The sequence below is a fragment of the Fusarium fujikuroi genome, chromosome FFUJ_chr03 (genome assembly GCF_900079805.1).
Source record: "Fusarium fujikuroi IMI 58289 draft genome, chromosome FFUJ_chr03".
NCBI lineage: Eukaryota > Fungi > Ascomycota > Sordariomycetes > Hypocreales > Nectriaceae > Fusarium > Fusarium fujikuroi.
In genome coordinates, this window is record NC_036624.1 from 3,264,156 (window position 1) to 3,283,754 (window position 19,599).

The 19,599-nt window shown below is 48.5% G+C and overlaps 6 protein-coding genes; 2 read left to right on the forward strand and 4 right to left on the reverse strand.

Moving 5' to 3' along the window:
• Positions 1–129: 129 nt before the first annotated feature.
• FFUJ_03101 (related to spindle pole body protein NUF1) lies at positions 130–2,712 on the reverse strand (the record flags this gene model as incomplete). XM_023574911.1 has 5 exons in its annotated part: positions 130–303; positions 360–1,963; positions 2,020–2,077; positions 2,136–2,279; positions 2,584–2,712. The coding sequence occupies 5 exons, from the start codon at positions 2,710–2,712 to the stop codon at positions 130–132; spliced, it is 2,109 nt and encodes a 702-aa protein (XP_023428185.1).
• A 539-nt stretch (positions 2,713–3,251) lies between these two features.
• On the forward strand, positions 3,252–4,982 carry FFUJ_03102 (uncharacterized protein; the record flags this gene model as incomplete). The annotated part of the gene is made up of 1 exon (XM_023574912.1): positions 3,252–4,982. One exon carries the CDS (start codon positions 3,252–3,254, stop codon positions 4,980–4,982), a length of 1,731 nt encoding a protein of 576 aa, XP_023428186.1.
• Positions 4,983–6,314: 1,332 nt separating this feature from the next.
• On the reverse strand, positions 6,315–7,866 carry FFUJ_03103 (related to RAD23-nucleotide excision repair protein (ubiquitin-like protein); the record flags this gene model as incomplete). XM_023574913.1 has 7 exons in its annotated part: positions 6,315–6,446; positions 6,500–6,988; positions 7,048–7,377; positions 7,431–7,510; positions 7,563–7,635; positions 7,705–7,752; positions 7,849–7,866. 7 exons carry the CDS (start codon positions 7,864–7,866, stop codon positions 6,315–6,317), a joined length of 1,170 nt encoding a protein of 389 aa, XP_023428187.1.
• Positions 7,867–9,144: 1,278 nt separating this feature from the next.
• On the reverse strand, positions 9,145–10,554 carry FFUJ_03104 (uncharacterized protein; the record flags this gene model as incomplete). The annotated part of the gene is made up of 1 exon (XM_023574914.1): positions 9,145–10,554. One exon carries the CDS (start codon positions 10,552–10,554, stop codon positions 9,145–9,147), a length of 1,410 nt encoding a protein of 469 aa, XP_023428188.1.
• Positions 10,555–16,847: 6,293 nt separating this feature from the next.
• On the forward strand, positions 16,848–18,822 carry FFUJ_03105 (related to deoxyribodipyrimidine photo-lyase PHR; the record flags this gene model as incomplete). XM_023574915.1 has 2 exons in its annotated part: positions 16,848–17,017; positions 17,079–18,822. The coding sequence occupies 2 exons, from the start codon at positions 16,848–16,850 to the stop codon at positions 18,820–18,822; spliced, it is 1,914 nt and encodes a 637-aa protein (XP_023428189.1).
• Positions 18,823–18,992: 170 nt separating this feature from the next.
• FFUJ_03106 (uncharacterized protein) lies at positions 18,993–19,574 on the reverse strand (the record flags this gene model as incomplete). Its single annotated transcript, XM_023574916.1, has 1 exon — positions 18,993–19,574. One exon carries the CDS (start codon positions 19,572–19,574, stop codon positions 18,993–18,995), a length of 582 nt encoding a protein of 193 aa, XP_023428190.1.
• Between the last annotated feature and the right edge of the window lie 25 nt (positions 19,575–19,599).

Sequence of the window (19,599 nt, forward strand, 5' to 3'; positions counted from 1 at the left end):
TGAAGGTATCGATGGATGCTCAATGCTTGACGCAAGCAATTAAAGAAGTAGAAAAAGAGGTATCGCATATATAAGAAACAGAGCAAGGTGCAAGATAGGTTGTTTCCATTGCGCTCTCGGTGCGTTCGTTCAATGATGGACGGGCATAACGTCCATCTTGTCAAATGCTCGGGAACATGTAGGACATTTCCGCATGCGATTGCTGATGCGATCATCCACACATTGGTTGCAGAATAGATGGCCACACGTCTTCAACGCCGTATTCTTGAAATTGATACGGCAAATAGTGCATAGAGCGAACGTCTGAAAGCGCGTTAGAATCGTCCAAAATAACAGAATTCTTTTCTTGGATCACTTACTCGTAGCATTTCTTCCTCTTCAGACGCATTGCTCAATGCCTTATTCTTCCAGTTGTCGCGATCTTTCTGAGCATGCTCGAGGCGGACCTTTATCTTCTCCACCTCAGTCTCTTGCATAGTGTTGCGCTCACGAACCACAGCAGAAGCCGCATCTTTAGACTTGACCAGGTTTGTCAGATCAGCAATTTGCTTGTTCAAAGACTCAGTACGGCGGAGAGCATCGAGGCTTGCTGTTTCCATCTTCTTGTTCTCCGTCATCAGGGCTGCATTTGCTTGTTTGAAGTCGGTCAACTGTTTATCCAAATTACCCAGTAGGGTACGGTTCTGCGATTCGAGGTCCTTTAGCTGGGCGATGATTTCCGAGCTCTTGCTGTTCTGGTGGCGTAATGATCGAATCTCGTTGTTGCGAGTGTCTGCGTCCTTTCGCGCGGCAAAGTATTTCTGGTCAGCTTTACTCTTCTCTGCAATTAGTATTGCCATGCGCTCCTCTACAGCACTGGTGTCCATCGCTTTCTTTTGAGCAATTTGAATTATTTTCTTGTATGCCTTTTCCATAGCAGGGAATTCGGTGTTGATAGAGTTGAAATCCCGCTCCAATTTTGTGTATTGCAGACGAAGCTCATCAATTGTCAATGCCTCGATATCCGGGCGAATAGCTTGCTGGTCCTCGTTTGGTTGAAGGCGTGAAAGTTTTGCTTCTAAAGCCGTAATCCTATCCTCTTTGGCAGACGCCAGAGCCTTAACTTGATCGATTGATGCCCGGTCCTGTTCTAATCTTGCCTTATGTTGCGTAGTTTCGGCTAGCAATTCATCGCGCGCCGATCGCACTCGGGCAAGATCTTGATCTCTGGAAATGATCTCAGCTTCAAGTTCTTGTGTCACCTGATTCGCGTCTGCTTCAAGCTGAGTTCTGAACATCGATCGCTCGGCTTGCAATTTTTCGGCTTCTTCTCGCAGCTGTTTGTTTGTAGCTTCAAGGGTGTTGATACGTTTGATGAGATCCTCGTTCTGGTTTTTGAATTGTTTGAAAACGTCGGTCCGAATGAAGTCTTCATCGGTCAAGGTCTCCCTCTTCGCTTTAAGAGTCGAGTTCTCGTCCTGAAGGGTCTTGATTTCAGCCAGGATAATATCGAGTTGTTCCTTTTGCTTGGTAGCAGCTGCAGTTGCCTCTTCATACTTAAGTAATAGTTCACCCGCGTTGCCATTTGTTTCGCCGGCCTCGGCGCTCCCATCACCAGATGCAGAAGGGCGGGTGGCATTAGCAAATGCTTGTTGTTCGAGCTTCTGCACCTGAGCGCTTTTGGCACGGTCTAGTTTCTTCTCCGCTTTGAAGTATCGCAAAGTCGCAGCATTCAATTGTTCAGAGAGCTGGTCCTTTTCACCCTTCAAACGGTCCAACTTGAACAAGTATTCCTTTTGAGTTGCCAGCAGACTTGCAACCTTATTCTCCAACGCAGCAGCATCGGGGTCAATCTTGCCTCGCGAAGAGGCCAATCGTCCGAGGAGTGCTTCAGCTCTGGATTTGATCGTCTTGCCTTTGTCGGATAGATGTTTCTGGAATTCGTGCAGATCCTTGAAAGTCACGCCACTCAGATACGGAGGTTCTGCGAACAAGTTTAGAAAAAGCACGGCTGACAATATAGAACAAAGGACCTCATACCGGATGGTGTTGTGGAAGTGATCTCTGAGTCTGAAAGAAGCTCCATTTCCTCAAGCACCTGTTTCTTTGTTTAGCTATGCCACAGATAGTGGGGACTGGAGAAGGGTGGGACAAACCTGTCGCCACCAAGCATCGATAAGTCTCAAGTGGTCGTCGTGATGGACAGATCTTTTGTGAAGTTCCTCGAGGCGTGACTCGTACGTAGAAGCCTTTCGACTATATTCTTGCATCTGCCGGTAGATGGCGCCCTTTGTGTAGGCCTGATGATTGGGTCAGCGACATTTCCACCTCCATACGTCGAGCAAGTTGCGTGATGTTTTCTTGGGTTGTGCGAAGGCGCTTCTCATTTAGGTGCATGACGAATGCACTTCCGAGCCGACTATTGCGGTGTCGCAAGAAGCAGGCGAGCATCATCACTGGCTTGGTGAGCAATGCCGTCCAGGACCATCCCAACAGAATGGCACGAAGCCGGAAATAGGAGTCTGCGTGATAGGTAGAGTGCAGGGGAAACACATGGCCGGATACTCAAGCGTTGGCGATAGGAGATGTCGTCGTGTGACTTACCTCAATCCAACTCTCTTCCTTCATGTCGGAGGAGTCATCTTTAGCCTTGGAGCCATTGACGGCAACTCGCTTGCTTGGAGGGGCTATATCATCGGCACTGCTGATGGCAGGCCGTTTCCTATCCTCCATCTTTGAGACTGTGGATGGGTGAGGGGAGGCAGAGGACGTGGTTGTGAGAGGCATCAGAAGTCGCGTGGCATAGGGTAAAAAGGCGGACGCGTTCCCAAAGAAAAGCGACGGTTCAGTCGTGCGAGCGCTTTCAAGCCAATTCCGGTGGCAAGCAAAGACGTGCGAGCGGTCATCAAGTGATGGCGCGGGGGAGCGTGTTATGATGATGGAACGTTTCTTCGGGTAAGGAGTTTGAAATTTCGAAGTTGAGTGAGTCGCAGAGCAAGAAGCGCGGCGTCTCCACCTCAAAGGGGATTAGTACCAGTCTAGCTCCGTTTGGAAAATGGAGCCCTTCTTATCGATTTGCATGGGCGGATAATTCTCGCCCACTGGATCTCCACCATCCCGCATTTTATTTTCTCTGCCTTTTTTCTGGGCTGCTTGGTGCGAGTACTTTTTAGTTTCTGAATCGTTCTCTTGTCGCAATTCGTTCGGAAATGTCAACACAGATAACATATCGGAGATCGCATACAATACATGCATGATTAAACGCTCGCGAAATGAGCTCCATTTTCAAAAAGAAAGGAGGGCCTGCCTTCAAACCCAAGATCCCCGCCGCTCGACGCCCCGCGGCACCAGTACCCTCACAACCTCCCAAAGCACCACCAACTGCTTCTCTTCCGCACGACTCAAGGGATTCAGAAGCTCAGGATGTGTCCCATCAACCTTTAGAAACAGCGTCGGCGAAGGACCCCGTGAGCTCACCGATTGAATCGCAAATTCAAGGTTCTCGTGAACTTGGTCGTCAATCTTCTACCCCACCATCGACAATCCAGGAGCCTGCAAAGCCGGACGAACATGCTGCAACTGAAGGGTCTGCCCAAGAAAAGTCTCCAGAAGAAACGCAAAGTGAACTTGCGAACCAAAATACCGAGCGGAATCCTGAAACAATCGGAGTGCCTTCCACGGCTGCCCAAGCGACAACCTCGAGCGAGCAACAAAGTCAACAGCCTCCTGCGCAGTATAGTGAGACTCACTCAAGTAGTACCGACGATGCTCCGTCTCCTGTTCTGCAAACACCAACTCCAGATGACTCGGAAGGCCCAAGTGGAACTGATCTTTCAAATACACCATCTCTCCCCGCTGCTGACTTGAATCATACACCCGAAGAGACCTCAGGAGAACCGCAGAATGTGCCCCGATCAACGCGTAGGCCACGGACCAGGAAACAGAGTAACCAGGTAACCCAGGATGAGGTTGAAAAAGAGGGAGGCTCGAAAACGAAGAAACGTCAGAGGAAAACTGATGAACAAAGCGCGGCATCCAGACAGCCCAGAAAACGCAGGACTACCCAGAGCGGTACAAGTACACCCAAAAACAGACGCGCGCGCTCACTTACGCCAGAAGATTCAGAATCTCAACTGGTGGACTTACAGAAGCTTAAGATGGCTGATTTAACCAAGGATCTTCACATTGGAAAGAAATTCAGCAGACATGATGAGCTACGAGAACGAGAGAGGCGGGCAAGAATGAAGATCAAACTTGGAGTTGACGGCGAACGTGACAGCTCAGCAACCCCCGAAGACGGCGGCCAAGGAGGGAAAGTTGGAAGCCCCGCTGCATCCTCGCCAGCTCCTTCGGTTTCAGCTCCGGTTGCACCTTCAGGACCTCAATTCCGTATTGTTGATGGGCAGATCGTGATCGACCAAAGCTCGTTGGCTGTAGACAGACATGCTCGAGCAGCCGCTGCAGCCGGAGATATGGAAACAGTCGAAGAAAACGACTTCACGCGCCTCATCACCAGCAACTCGTTCATGAACACCTCCAAACTTAAGGGCCCCAATATCTGGACCGACGCAGAGACGGAGCTCTTCTATCGCGGTCTGCGCATGCTTGGTACGGACTTTGAGATGATTTCCAAAATGTTCCCGGGCAAGCAGCGGCGTCATGTCAAACTCAAATTTAATCGGGAGGAGCGTCACTGTCCACAACGCGTCAACGCTGCTCTCATTGGCGAGAAGACGGTAAAGATCGATCTAGAAGAGTACAAGGCTTTCACCGGTAGCGAGTTTGAGCCAGTGGCAGACATCGAGGCTGAACAACGCAAGATCCAGGAAGAATACGAGGCCGAGGAGAAACGTCGAGCTGACGAGCAGGCCGAGATCATGCGCAAGAGACGAGAGGAGCTGTTCAAGGACGATGACGAAGGTGACGCGAAGAAAAAGAAGAGGAAAAAGAAGCAGGCAGTAGCCTACGGTCTAAACGGTGAACCCATTGCTCAAGAGGCTTGAGCTGGGAGAGGACATAGATCAGTCCGAAATCAGGATTAAGAGTACGTCCAAAATCGGAGACATGATTCGGGCGGCGTAACGGGGATAGGCATGATACCCATGAGGTTTTTTATTTGCTCACGAATGAAAGAAAGGGTTACACGGAATTAGCTTCGAGAGCAGTCTCTACAGAATAATAATTCTCCTAGGGTAAGGTACAGCATGGAATCTTAAACCTGTTTAGTAACATAAATCGTTATGATAAGTGACGCCTGTCTCTCGTCTCAACAAATCGTAGCTTCATGCCATCCAACGGGCGTAAAGTGGCTTGTGTCGAGTCAAGTTGACGATCCAAACATAGGGGTAGCAGGGTCGGATGACCAGTGACTGGATATAAGAAATCTCAGCAGGACTCTAGCATGATGTGTGAGTCTCGTGATTGTCTCTGTACAAGGCCAGCCTAAGTAAACCGCAAAACTAAAAAAAAAAAAAAGGAAAAGTACAGAAAGTATACAGAGGAGGGAGAAAGAATCTTCTTATATGGCTAGAGAGACGTGAGGATTCCTAGTGATTGCGACTAGACATGTCGACGACTGACCACGCAATGGCAGCCGCAGAGCGCATCACCCATGCTACAGTACCGAGACCGTAAAACTACATATAACAATATCTTATTCAAGATATGGGATACCATTTGACACTCATCGGGTTGTTTTAACGGTTACCGAAATTGGGTCATATGGCCTGGCAGTTGAGCCATTTCGGAAACGGCATGCACTTCGGGTTTGAATTTTAGAAAGATATCAATGCTTACAATAATTTTCGTCTTATAGAACAAACTTAGGATGCCCTGTGAGTACCGGACCTAATTTATCCCTCCCTCCCTCGCAATGCAGAGGCTCGAATTATTCTAGCGTTTAGACCATGAAGCTTGAATTTGTTATCCTATGAACAGCAGTGAGATTCAGCATAATTCGTATTCTCTCTGACTTTGACATCCCATCATACTACTCGACCAAGGTAGCTTCATACCTAGGTAAGGTAGTCACTATAACACGATAGGGTAAGGATAGAGGTAGCTGAACAATCCTCAGTGACCTACCCACCTAACATCAGGTGTTGATTTTCACAATGTAAATATAGAATGGGAGCTTTCTAAGATCAAAACCACCACTTATGCCTGCTCTATTAGCTAAGACCAATGGCTGCATTCTTTTCATGATCCTCTTCTGTTGTCCTATCCCTGGTCCGTCGCCGCCGCCAGATGGTTATTCCACAGAGAATGCCTGGTTTTGTGCCCTTTCCTTCGGTTCATAATCGTAACGCGTATTGTTCTGCACAGCTTATCTGCCCCTAGTTGTTGTTGGGGGCAGGCTCGTCATCCTCTGGTTGGTCAAAGAGGAAGTTAGCAGCTAGTTCTTCGTTCTTGTCGCAGGCAAAATAGGCCTGAATAGCCTGATCTCTATCAAATCCTAGGCGGCACAACTAATGTATGTCAGTAATTTAGATTCAAGGCCGTATCGAAATGAAAACCTCACCCTCTCAATAGCATCTCGTTCCTCCTCAGTGACCGAAATGGCCTGAGCCCCAGGGGGTAGGGGGGTGTCGTCATCGGCATATTCACCGAGAAGCTGGAGAAATTGGTCTGGATTTGTAGCAATCAACTCGGCCAATTGAGGATTGCCGGCTCCAAGCTGCTGAAGAATTGGCTCGAGCATCTGCGGTTGTTGCTGAACAACCTGGCGGAGCTGCTGGAATTGAGCATTGTGTCGAAGAAAGTCGAGGTTACCCAGATCGCCACCTTGTCCAGCAGCAGCTGCTGCTGCTGCGGCGGCGGCCGCCTGGTTCCCTCCATTTCCTCCTCGGCCACCAGAACCTCCACGTTGAGCAGCAAGATCGAACAAATTCACGCCACCGTCATCAGAGGCACCCTGGGCGGAAGCGGCGGGTTGAGCTGGTTGTGAAGCAGGGGCCGCAGGAGCTGCCTCGCGCTGCTGCTGCTCTTGTCGGATATTGTCGGGAATGCCCTAGTATAAACCAAGTAAGCAATCGTCGCTCACGACAGCCCGGAAAATCCAAGACGAACATTAAGAAGATACTCGACAGCACGGTCAGGGTTGTTGAAAGCAGCGCGCATGGCCGCTTCAATCTGGCTTCTTTCGAAGCCCATGGCCTCCATGTTTGCGATTGCCTCGGTGCGCTGGGATCCCATAGCAAGGCCGGAAGGCTCCTCAGCTTGAGCACCAGTTCCAGCATCCACAGAGCGCTGAGGAGTAGGTGTCGCGGGGACAGCAGCCTGGTGAGATGAAGATTGTGCAGGGGCCGCAGGGGCAGCAGGCGTGTTGGTAACAGCTTGGGCAGGTGTGGCAGGAGGAGCACTGGATTCGGCCGCCTTGGGTTCGGGCTTGGGCTTAGGCTATTGCGAGCTGTCAGTACGCAAGCTCCTATCAACGAGTCGTTGTTCCATACCTTGTTCACCATACAAACCACAAAGCCCTTCTCTTCAATGTTGTAGGAGCCAACAGTCTCTTCATCCTTCAGAATCTTGCCTTGGCATAACGTCAGCGACGATGTAGTGCGACAGAAGAGATAAGTAAGTACCAGAGTAGATCAGTTTCTGCAGCTTGGGCTCCCATCCTTTCTCAGCTGAGATCTTTTCTTTGACGGCAGAAATCTATGGAGGTATCAGCTGGCTGAATGATTTGCGCATACAGCTACAAGCGCCGACGTGGGGCAGGCATACCAGCTCAGAAGGCTCGACGTCGAGGGTAAACTTTTGTTGCTTGAGATCCTGCAATACGATTAGTCAGCTTCCAGGACAATGAAACCAAGCACGAGAAATCGAGCTCATCAACGCAGATTCAGCGGCGCATGAATCGTGACGTACCTTGAAGGTGACCTTCATGATGGGCGAAGACTCTGTCACTTTGAGGTGGGGAGGTGCGAGGCAAAGTGCAACCTGGGATTTAGATAGAGTCGTCTCGCTCGGTACAGGCGCGGTTATAGAGACGATTCGATGAGTCAAGATCGAAGATTTGTTGATGAGGGGGAGAGTATGTGGGAGGGAGGTCGGGTAGGAGAAAATAAAATCGTCGACGTAGATATAGAAGTGTGTTGGAGGAAAGCTTAGTGGTTTACAGCCTGGACGAAGTTGACGTTTGGCTGAGGGAAAAGGTGGGGCATGAACCTGTGAGTTGGAAGGGTTACTTTCAAGCCAGCTACCACCAAAAATAGCCTAGTGTACCTTTGTCAGCCACTCCAGGCTACCAAATGGCTCGAAGGCGCGCGTCCTGCTGCCTGAGAATAAGAGCTACATTTTATCAGAGGCTCCAGGGATGTATTGATCAGTACCTACGGAGTAGACTGAGAGTCAGTACTAGGCAGAGAAGCAGAATGGATTTCTGCTGGGAACATCCGTACGCATACATCTAGAGTTCTTCATCCTGAAATTAAGTTCGAATCTCTTCTGTCGACGAGAGTCAACAACATGGCCATCCCTGAAATACACCTATCATGCATGCTCTGGGTATTGACGTCGCCAAACTTAATGTCTAGGCCTTGCGAAGGAAGAAGCTTTATTTGGAACCGAACCAGTGATGGAAACTCGTAACACGTAAAAGGAGAATTCTATTAGATCCCCCACACAAATAACCTCGCCACGTGGAGGAACACGGGGATTTTCTCTGAGACAGTCTTGCACCACATGCCAGTGATTCGAGATGTCAAAACATGGATGCTTTGCAAGGCTTAAAGAATAAGGTATGGAGCCTTTTGAGAGTCTTGTCTCTGCCTCTTGACTCAAAGGCCTGCATGGAAGGATTCCTCAACATATTATCCAAGACGAATATCCTCAGGCTCTTTTAACAAATGTTTGTTTGATATTGCGTCTAAGCTTTCTAGCTTTTGTTCTACCTTACAATGCATCTCTGTCGTCCATCCTCGCGCCTCTAGCGCAGAAGGTCAAGTCATGAAAGCGCCTCGCTATTTTCATTGGTATACAAATAATCCTACTCAGTTCGTTCCACCAGGTCTATACGGAACTCTTGAGTTTACCATCTGGTGGCGTCTGGAAGGATAAAAAAAAAGATAAGAAAATGGAGTCTGTCCATATCATAGTGCCCGCTGTTTCACATGCCCCTCCTCATTTTTATCATTATACTGTCACTCGGCCAGAGTGACATCGTTAGTTCTTCTCCTGCTTCTTACTTTCTCCATCATCTTCATTGTCGATTTTTGACTTTCGGTTGTTATAATCCGACCAACTTGATCGAGCACCGGCACCCATAACCCACCCAGGAATGGGAGGTGTGAGCGGCTGGTCAATTGTCGTTAGGGAGTCTGTCTCGGACTCTTGCTCCTCTCTAATGCTCTCGTGCTCATCCCGATGGCTGAGAGGGCTTGGGCCCACTGTTATGGAGGCAGACCGCAGAGACCGTACACTCTGGCGGTGTGTGATGACTTGTCCAGCATTGGGCGAGGCCAAGACAACCGTGCCAGGCGTAGCCATTGGGGGCGGCGTAGGCGAGTCGGATCGGAAGAGCGGATGGATATGAGATTCACTCAGGGACGGCTCAGGGAGATCGGTCGTCGACGTTTGGGGGCTCATTTGCTCACGTGTTATAGTTACCGGACTGAAGCTTCGGCTTCGCATGCGGATCCTCGGTGGCTCAAGAGGCATATCGTTGTTCGGTGTGGACGTTCTGCTTGGTGAAGGACTACCAGGAATTGTCTCGAGAAAATGGCCTTGGGTTTGCTGAGGAGGAGTTGCAGCTTCCATAACCACTTGACGGTTGTTTGTATCAACAGACGACGTATCCCAGGTGTCAAAAACATCTTCACTCGACTGATATATCGTCGAGTCGGTCGATATAGGTCGTCGAAACTCACTTGACGACACGTGACTTCTGATAGTCGCAGACCGAATCGCATTTGAAAGTTGAACCTTGATTGAAGTTGAAGTGCCGGATCTGGAACGTCCACGTATGGATGGGGTGGGTGTTTGAGAGTCCATCGAGTTCATCATCCTGGGGGCTGTGTCATGATCTGAAGCTGTGTGACTATAGGGGATCGACTTCAGAGACGTCTTGGATCGGAATGATGGCAAGCCTCGGTCCTCCTCTAGAGTGTGGAGTGAAAGTGCCTTCTGATCGCTTTTCCGTGTAAGGAAGAAGTGAACAGATAAGAAACCGGTTTGAAGGAAGAAGCACACCCCAAGACTAGCGGACAGGCCGACGAGAAGACTGCTCTTACTCGAGCCTGTGAACCCATGCTCATTTTCGAATTTAGACTTGCTGAATTGAATGAGAGTAGCCACTGTTGCAACAGTAGCAAATAGTATTGACAAGAGACAAGCACCAAAGTCAACACCCAGGCATCGTGTCGACCATCGTCGGAAGGAAGTTGAAACATATGTGGAGGCGAACCAGCAGAGGATGACGAGAGTCACAACCTCGAGGGCAACAGAAACTTTCGAGAGTGTTCGGCCGCTTGATTCTTTGGGTGTATGAATTGTGAGAACAATAAGAACTGCTACCACGGCCACTGTGACCAGTAGGGCCAAAGAGCCCAGAACGATTGATAGGGTGCGCCGCATTGTTTATAACAGTTGGTGAAGACGATGTTGCGTAGTTGCAAAGCCCCAGTACGGCAGTTGGTAGGTGGCTAACCTCGAACTAAGCGTTCTTTGGTTCCCGTAGAGCGTTGCAAAAGGAATTCTGTTTCTCGTATTGCTCGCAACGTTGAGTGGTACTGCATAATCTGGATTGGCTATGCTTCCTCGACCTTGGTTCGGCGGTGTGACTATGATATGGTTGTTGATAAACGATAATAGGCGGCGGTATATATATTGAATGGCACCAAACTCGCCAACCAAAGATAGGAGTGTCCAAGTCGCTTCGGCAAGTGCTTGTTAGTTATGGGATATTTCGTTTTTGATATCCAAGCTTGCTTGGTATGAATCGGCCCAAGCCAGCAAACCGAACCAACACCACGGGTTGGTGAAAGAATGTAAGTGATATAAAATCGGGTCCGAAAGAGTGTACTACTCTAGGTAATATATTGCAGTCTGTCTTGTTTTGCAATAATTAGCCTGAGTATGGAAGCAACAATCACGAGGCTTCGGTATAAGTCAAGGATGGACGATATTGAAACGAGTGGGTGAAGACCTGAAGGTGGGAAAGAAGTAATGAAGAGAAACGAGCAGAGGCCAAGGATAAAAGTAAAAGTTAAAGTAAAACGAACTTGTGGATGCCAACGTTGGCTGGTCTGGTGTGGCAGACCCGTCTGAGTCGAAGAGAGCGTAGGCCAGCAGCACAGGACACCGCTAAGAGGAAGCACTGCATTCACTCACACGATGGAGACTTGATAAAAAAGCAAGCCGGGAATGATCCTCTGAGTGGACTCACCTTACTTACTGACTGACTGACCATAGGCTGTGTTGCGTGTCGTTAGCAAAAGGCCGGCCCCCCCTAGACAGGGGTGTCTTGTACAAACCCCCCTCAGCCCCGGTCAACTCTCTTACAAGCTGGCGACTCTCAGACACGGCGCACCCGCAAGAATAGCATCGCACCGCACAACCTTTCGTTTTCAAGCCCTGTTTGTACGTTCGTTGGTCAGGTTTACCTGAAGGAGGGGGGCCAGCTTGACTAGGAACCCTTCCCCTCCACGATTCGATGCCCGAAGGCTGTGTGAGATTGAGATTATGAGGAGGAGGCTCGCAGGTCGGCTAACGTGGCTGACTTCTCTTATGCAAGTCATGGAGCCAGCCTGACCTTGTAAGCCCGTTCTTCTTTCCGCTTCTTCTTTCCTCCAAGTATCTCCGAATCTAATGCCCTGGGCCTACGGAGTATTGATGGAGTGACTGGTGGAGAAGCCGGTCTGAGTGGGTAAACAGCTGGTTTTGTGATACATACTGTAGGCAAGTTGGATGTCTGGATGATTTTTCAATTCTCGCACTATTTAAATAGTATGTTGGCAGATATAAGTCAATGTTAGCATTGTTTGGCTGTGCCCTCAGCAGAGTGTGTTTTATCACCAGAGCCACATACACAAGGAGATGCAATTGGGATGCCCTCACCACCTTAACTTAATACTTTCACAAGCTTACTGTAGCACATCCTGGTCTCTCTCCCAGCTTCCACTACCAGCAAAAGTCCAACGGTTTCCAAAACTCAACTCTCGAACGGGCATCGATCGCCCAGCCCATAGGACCAAAAACTCAAGCCCTCAAGCCCTATTTCTTCTGGCTAGTATGATTGAGGCCTAGCCATGCCAATGAAGCCTCTGTCTTCCCCGCTGCCTCCACGCAACCACACTGCAAAGTGTGTGCCATTAAGAGCCGAGGGGGCCCTCTTTTAATCTAACTGCTGACGCCTTCATTGGACACTTGGATCGGGTACCTGACTCTAGCCTTGTTAGAGTTAGATTCATCGATCTAATCCAAGATGATAAATTTTGAGTTGTGAGACCAAGTTTGTTATTTGTTGACATGAGGTTGTATCATAGAGTCGACATTGGTGAGAGTAAAAAGCGACGGCGAATCATTCAATCTGGCGTTCTCAACGTAAACTGTGAAATCTTATCAGAGCGGCCACTCATCATCGAGTCATGAATCGAAGATCGATGAAAGCGTACTCAGACAGGAGATAGATCCTGATATTAAGGAATGACTCTCCAATCCTGACAAACCTACCAGGACAGCATGGCAATAATTAGATTGGGCTGTCTGGGCTAAAAAAAAATGAAAAAATGAAGGAGGTCAGTAAGCAGCTGAATATTTAGATATTCGCAGCAAATACCGACAATAGACCCATGCCACGAAAGCACGAGCATCCCAGATCCCGGTTACTGTTTCATCTTCTTTCCGCTTATACCCTAATTCCCCATGCATTTTTGAGTCAACCATTTGGAAATCCCTCTTCGTCCCCGATGACATGGGAGGGAGAAAACGTGGCACACAAAGTTGGCACTCGTTGTTACTTGTGAGGCTTCTTCACCGAGATTTCAGAGGATATGGAAGCCAAGATACATACAACTGAAGTATCGTAAGGTGCGCTGCCAGCACCCTATTTTTCGATTTCAGGTAAATTACCAAGGTATAGATATTAAAAGTGACAGACCCCTGCCTCCATCTGTGGCTGGCTCCCTCATGCACAGCACAAGCAAATAACGCCTTAGTTTTAAAAGGTGATGCAGGAAAAACAAAGAAATGACTTTGAAGCTCAGAGCTGGAACCCAGCACGGGCCTGTTCAGTGACCCGGAATCACCAGCTGCGGCCCTGATTATCGTGCTCGTTTCGCTCTGGTTGCTATATTGCAACCGCCTCATGACACTTTGACCGCCATGCTCTTGTCTCCCTTGCTTCCAGAAGTTCCTTGCTTTGTCTCTGATAGACCAGACCCTGAGAAATGCCCCGCTGAGGTCATCACACTCTGCTCACCGAAATTGCCTTTGTTCTGCCCATTGTTTGTTGTTTGACATTGGCCCTCCTGACTAGTTTGCTGAAAGACATTTCATACAGCTCAGTACGAGACTGTTTTGAAGTGTTAATATCGCCCTTGTCTTAGTTTCGAGTTCGCGTCGGGCATGTTACTTTTTCTAGCCTTACCTATTGTCCCCTTGCTCATAGTTATACTACCTCACCTACTTATCTGCGACATCAAGCCGCTCCATACAAATCACTCGGAACACATTTATTGATTCTGTTTTTCAGACGGCCCATCTCCATCTGATCCGTGTCTGACTGCCGATGAAATTGAATTACTGGCCCTTGCTTTTCTGAGCTGCTGGGCGACACGTTCATAGACTTGCTTGACTGCGAGTGACAGTGTTACTCAGCCTTAATTTGCTCCTAGCGGATCCTCCGGGTTTACCGAGCCTTTCAGTCCCTTCATCTGTGCACCGAACAAACTATTTCGCAAGCAAGGTGCTCTGAAAACAGGAGACGCATCCCTTGCGCCCTCGTGTGTTTCTGTGGTATGACGAAAACCTGGGTGCAGGGTGACCCTCGTCGCGGTATTTCCGGGGAAATCTCGACAGGGCCCAAGCCATGTATGATTGGCGATCGCGGATCATTCTGTTTCTTCTTTTCACTCAGGGCGTTCGTTCATCAGAGTTTCCTATTGCTACCAGTGAACTGTGTCCTGTGGTTTATTTCCAAAGTTTGTGAATGTAACGGTAACAAGCTAGATGTCCTATATGAGAACCCTTCATTCTGCGCCTAAGCCATCATGGAGACCAGTTCTTGAATGATGCAAGCCTGGCAGGCCTGGTAACTGGCCGTCGATCACTCACTCACTCGCTTGCTCCAGCCCCGCATTGCATTTGAGATTCAAAGGCTCTAATAATAGGGTACCACCAACCTCTTGCACACTCGTGTCTCTTGCCATTGTGTGTGTATTCAGGTAGTCTACGGGAGTAAAACATCTCGCCTCACAACCCAATTTGATGTAGCATTGGCTTGCGATGGACATAAGAGATTTTCCTCTCTTTCTTGATCAGGAGGCTTGAATCTAGATCTGATCACTACCGATATTGCTTTACAATGCCGTGTCCACACCCACATCTCCAAATGCTATCTATTGTGCTCTGAGCTACTACGCCCGCAGACTATAATGAACACAACCCAGGTCAGCCGTCTGTCCTGGACCTGTGTTAGTCAATTTATAGGCTCCGGTGGTGGCTTGCCCATAACCGCATTGCGTCCTATCGAGGGTCTATTGTATCAGTGCTAAGTTCCAGTTGCGTGTTGTATAAGTGAACTAGACTCTCTCGGGCCTTTTTAGCATCGTACACGTACACAGTCATATGCACTCACAATGTGGAAAACGACATGTGGTTCGATTGGATCTGCCGAGCATGCACCTGAACTTGACAGTACACGCTTCCGTTGTCATAGGAGTCACAGTCTTCCATTTCGAGCCGCGAACAATGCCATGCTTCGCTAAGGTCACCAATACACCTCGGCGTCGGGCACGAGTACAGCAGTGCCCGTCTTGTCTCTGTCGACGTCATCATTGACCGGCTGCAGCTCGGTGAGATTTATCTGATGTCCGCCATAAACGCATAGCTGATGTTTCCAGTATGTCAGCTCCCTTTCTCAGTCAGTTCTTCCGGCGCTGCTGTTTAACTGTTGCTGTGGTCAAGATTTCTTCATGGATCTTCATAAATGCTGAGCGTTTCATTTTGACTATGAGAAGGATATCAGTTATTTTACCTACCCTATTTGTCTCCCTACCGTTTCCTCTTCAGTTGCAATTCTTTAATGTCGAGGAGAATCCACGGACTATACTAACGTTGGCAGATTTCAGCGTTAGAATAGCGTGTACTGCAAAAGGACTCAGGAACTGGTGTTTACTTGTCTTTTTTTATTTGTTTGTTTGGTTGGAATTGTTTTGTTTACTTTGGTCTCCACCTTCAACATGTGGGGAGACTTGCAGCTGACTTATAACATGCAATTTGACAGAATAATGATTTTCATGTGGATGCAAATGATAACGCTTACATGTGGCTGCATTATCCATTGCCGCCGTTCTCAATAGTCGACGGGGCACTCAGCACAAAGCTATTTGCTGTTATGGGAAATGAATGCTAATTCAAACATTACCTGCATGTGTAAGACCCGCAGATGCACACTCCCAGATCCGTTGCTAACTAATAAGTTGATCAAAAAGCTACTTGCTAATAGTGTTGTCTTGAATTAGACCTGGCAAGGAAGAAAACAAAGCAGACATCATACTTACTCCATCCTCAAGCCAAATTGTATCCTATTGTCTCACGCGAATGCTCGGGCGATTGTGCCGCAAGTGAGACACGATATAAGTGAGAGTTGGGGCCCAGGGATAAGACATTTATATCTCGGCTACAGTTGGAAACTCCTTAACAAGAGCAACTGAATAGCAGCACCAGAATAATGTCGCCCATGTGCTGTATCACGGCTGCCGTGGGGACTCCCTTGAAAAGGGATGAGCTCGTTCTTCAGCGAATTGATACACAAACACGATTTCTAAATGTACGTTCCGCCCTGTCCGCCTAGAATGGTCCACCGTCTTGGGACTCACCGACGGCAGACTATTGGCGAGACTATTGGTAAACCGAACTCTTTGCACTGTAGAGGCCATTGTAGGTCCGGCTAAAGTCTCACTGTGTATGGAGTACGTCTCATGGTCTCGTTTTTCTGATCATGTCTTTGTAGTCATGGCGTTTCACCCAAGGCTAAGTAAGTTTGATGGTGAAGTGGCCGACTTTGCATATGCTCGTTGTCTGATTTGGGGACGTTGTTGACGGATTCCATTATTGCCTGGTTGACAAGATGCAATCAAACAATAGCCTCCGCCGTCCGCAATTCAGTTCAAATCTTGGCATAGACATTAGACTTCATATAGGTATTGTATGGCAGGCAAAACAGCTGAACATCTCCGCCTCAAGGAACTACACAAAAAAAATAGGTAGATAATCAAAATTATTTTCCATTAATTGTGAAGCTGCATGGGTTTATGTCACAATTGACCCGAGTATGTCATATTCTTGAGTTCCAATCTCATTACCTTTGTGTTACTGCAAGAGCAGCATAATCATTAGGCCCTATTCAGAAGGCTCTGTATGGTTCGAAGGACTACAAAGCATCACGATTTGCGTTAGCAAACAAACTGAACGTATGGATAGACAAATTTGCCATAATGTGTAGCCACCTAAGTAACGTGCTTTTTCTGATTGTCCCAAAACACTAAGTTAGCTGAGTGTCCTGACTGGCCACAAAGCCGGTGGCTGGGGTCTGACAAGTGTTGACATCATGACTTTTCGACTAGGAAATGCATCTGAAAGTGATATGCCCAACTTCTCAATAATCTCGGCTTCGTATTACGACAGTATTGCACCAAATTCCGAATATGGCAAAACCTCGTGTGATTTATTGGTTCCGAACAGATTTGCGACTTCACGATTCACCTGCTCTCAAAGCAGCCCTAGACCTTGATCCAGCTGTTCTTTGGCCCATCTTTACGTGGGATCCTCATTACGTATACCGTGCGAGAGGAGGCCTTAATAGATGGCAGTTTCTGTAAGAAGAAGAGAGAGACAGAAGTTGCTCCTTGATTTGCAGTTGTTCTGACGAAGTTAAGCCTGGATTGCCAGAATGACCTCTCCCGATCTATTTCACAGGTGAACCCCAAGTCAAAACTCTTTGTTCTCAGAGAAGCACCACAGACTCTGTTTCCCAAGCTCTTTAAAGCATGGAAGGTCACTCACCTGGTCTTCGAAAAAGACACAGACAGTTATGGTCGCGAGAGAGATAGCGTTGTCGTCCAGGCGGCTAAAGATGCCGGTGTCGAAGTCCTTGTCCGTTCGGGCAGGACGTTATGGGATAGTGACCAGATAGTCGAGAAGCATGGCGGAAAGCCAACAATGTCTATCACGCAGCTTCAAACTGCCGGGAGCAAGCTTGGGGAGATCCGGAAACCCATTCCTGCTCCCAAACATCTTCCGGATCCAGGAGACATGCCTGTCAACTTTGAGCAGGACGAACCGAATACCGAGCCAGATTTCAATGCAGGATTTCGGACAGAAGGAGATGAAGCTTACACCAGGATAGCAGGGCCTAACGATGACTTTGCCATTGAAACAATGGAGGAACTGGGCTTCCCACCTGCGACCACACCCCATCGTGGAGGAGAAACACGAGCGTTGAAAGAACTCGACAAGTTGATTGCAGATAAGAAATACACTGCAACTTTCCAGAAACCCAAGACGAATCCAGCTCAATTCGAGCCACAAGCTACCACTCTCCTCTCGCCATTTTTGCACTTCGGGGCGCTTTCTGTGCGTTTGTTCTACTGGCGAGTAAGGGAAATCGTCGATTCGTATGGCAAGGGTGCTTCAAACCCCCCAGAAAGTCTTATTGGTCAACTACTCTTCAGAGACATGTACTTCGCCGCTCAAGCCGCTTTGGGTTATGTCTTCTCGCAGACGGCGAACAATCCGTATTGTCGTTTCATTCCTTGGCACTTGCCATCCAAAAGAGATTCGGAAACGGGACTCATTACTGGAGAGTATCACATTGACTCCGAGGAGGCAGAGATCTGGTTTAGAAGATGGAGAGTTGGGATGACCGGGTTTCCCTGGATAGATGCCTTAATGAGACAGCTAAAAGACGAAGGCTGGATCCATCACCTGGGACGGCATGCGGTTGCTTGCTTTCTGACAAGGGGTGGTTGCTATATTGACTGGGAGCGAGGGTGCGAGGTCTTCGAGGAATGGCTCATAGACCATGAGCCGGCTTGCAATGCTGGTAACTGGCAGTGGCTGTCTTGTACGGCCTTCTTTTCACAGTACTTCCGCTGCTATAGCCCGATAGCCTTTGGCCAGAAGTGGGACAAGGAAGGGAATTTCATCCGTCGTTATGTGCCAGAGCTCAAAAATATGGACTCCAAGTACATATATGAACCGTGGAAAGCCCCTCTCCCGGATCAGAAAAAGGCAGGTGTCCGCATAAAGGGCGATGGGTTGAACAGTATCGAGGAGGGAACATATCCGAAACCAATGTTTGACTTTACGAAAAGACGTGACGTGTGCATCTCTGCTATGAAGACTGCATACCAGGTTGGTCTTCATGGGAATGATGGCCAGGCGCTTGACGGAACCTGGCGCAAACTCTTTCCTACCGGTCGTGGGGAGATTCAAGGCGATATTGAGAGTGATAATGGCGAGCACGCTGATTATGCAGACGACGAAGGGGATCGTGAGGATAATGAGGCGAGGGAGAAAGGCGAAGGAATAAAGTCTATCGAAAATGGGGATCGAGCAATGAGTAAACGGAGCAGTAGACGGCACAGCAGCGAGAATACCACAAAAAAGCAGAAGACATGAGCGTCGATGCTCACCAGGCTATGTAAAACAGAAGGGTCGTTCAAGACCATAACGTCAGTTCCTTACCATACACTACAGAGGTGCTCAATTTTGTTAGTCCGATATAAACATAGTGTAACTTGTAGGGCTGGAGCAACCTCCAAGTCTTACCTTGATGTATGTCCATATCACTAAAACTTTGCACCTGGGTCTGCCAGTCTCGACCACTCCAAACCCCATAAATGATGGTTCTTCTTCAGTTCGACATCCGCCTCCTTGGTTTCCCTCTCAAATTCCACTTCGGCCAGCTGTGAAAACAAATCATGCTTGCCCTTGACGGCATCTGTGTACAACTGTTGACGTGTCATCTCAGCATCACTTGATCGAAGCAACTGGTCAAGCTCGGCGTCTGCTTCTGGGTCTCCCAACAACTCAAGTGTTTTCTTTGCCTCATGCGCTCTCCCAAGCTTGGCATAAGACTTTGCGAGACATATCAGGCCCTTCCGCTTCCATTCAAAGACTCCATCGTCAACGTTGAGGGCCTGGTTCAACATGGCCACTGCTTGGTCATACTTTCCATCTTGGAACAGGTATTCGCCATAGACTGTAAGGGCATTACAGTTCTTCGCCTCAGCTACGAGCTTCATGAACCGATTCTCAGCATCTGCGAATGCAGTTGTTTTCCGCCATGATCCACTGGCGAAGAGCTGGCTCGCGAGAGAGACGACCGCAGGACTATAGTTGAGTCCTGAAGCTGAAGCCCATAATGCCATCGAGAATGAAGTATGGGCTTTTAGT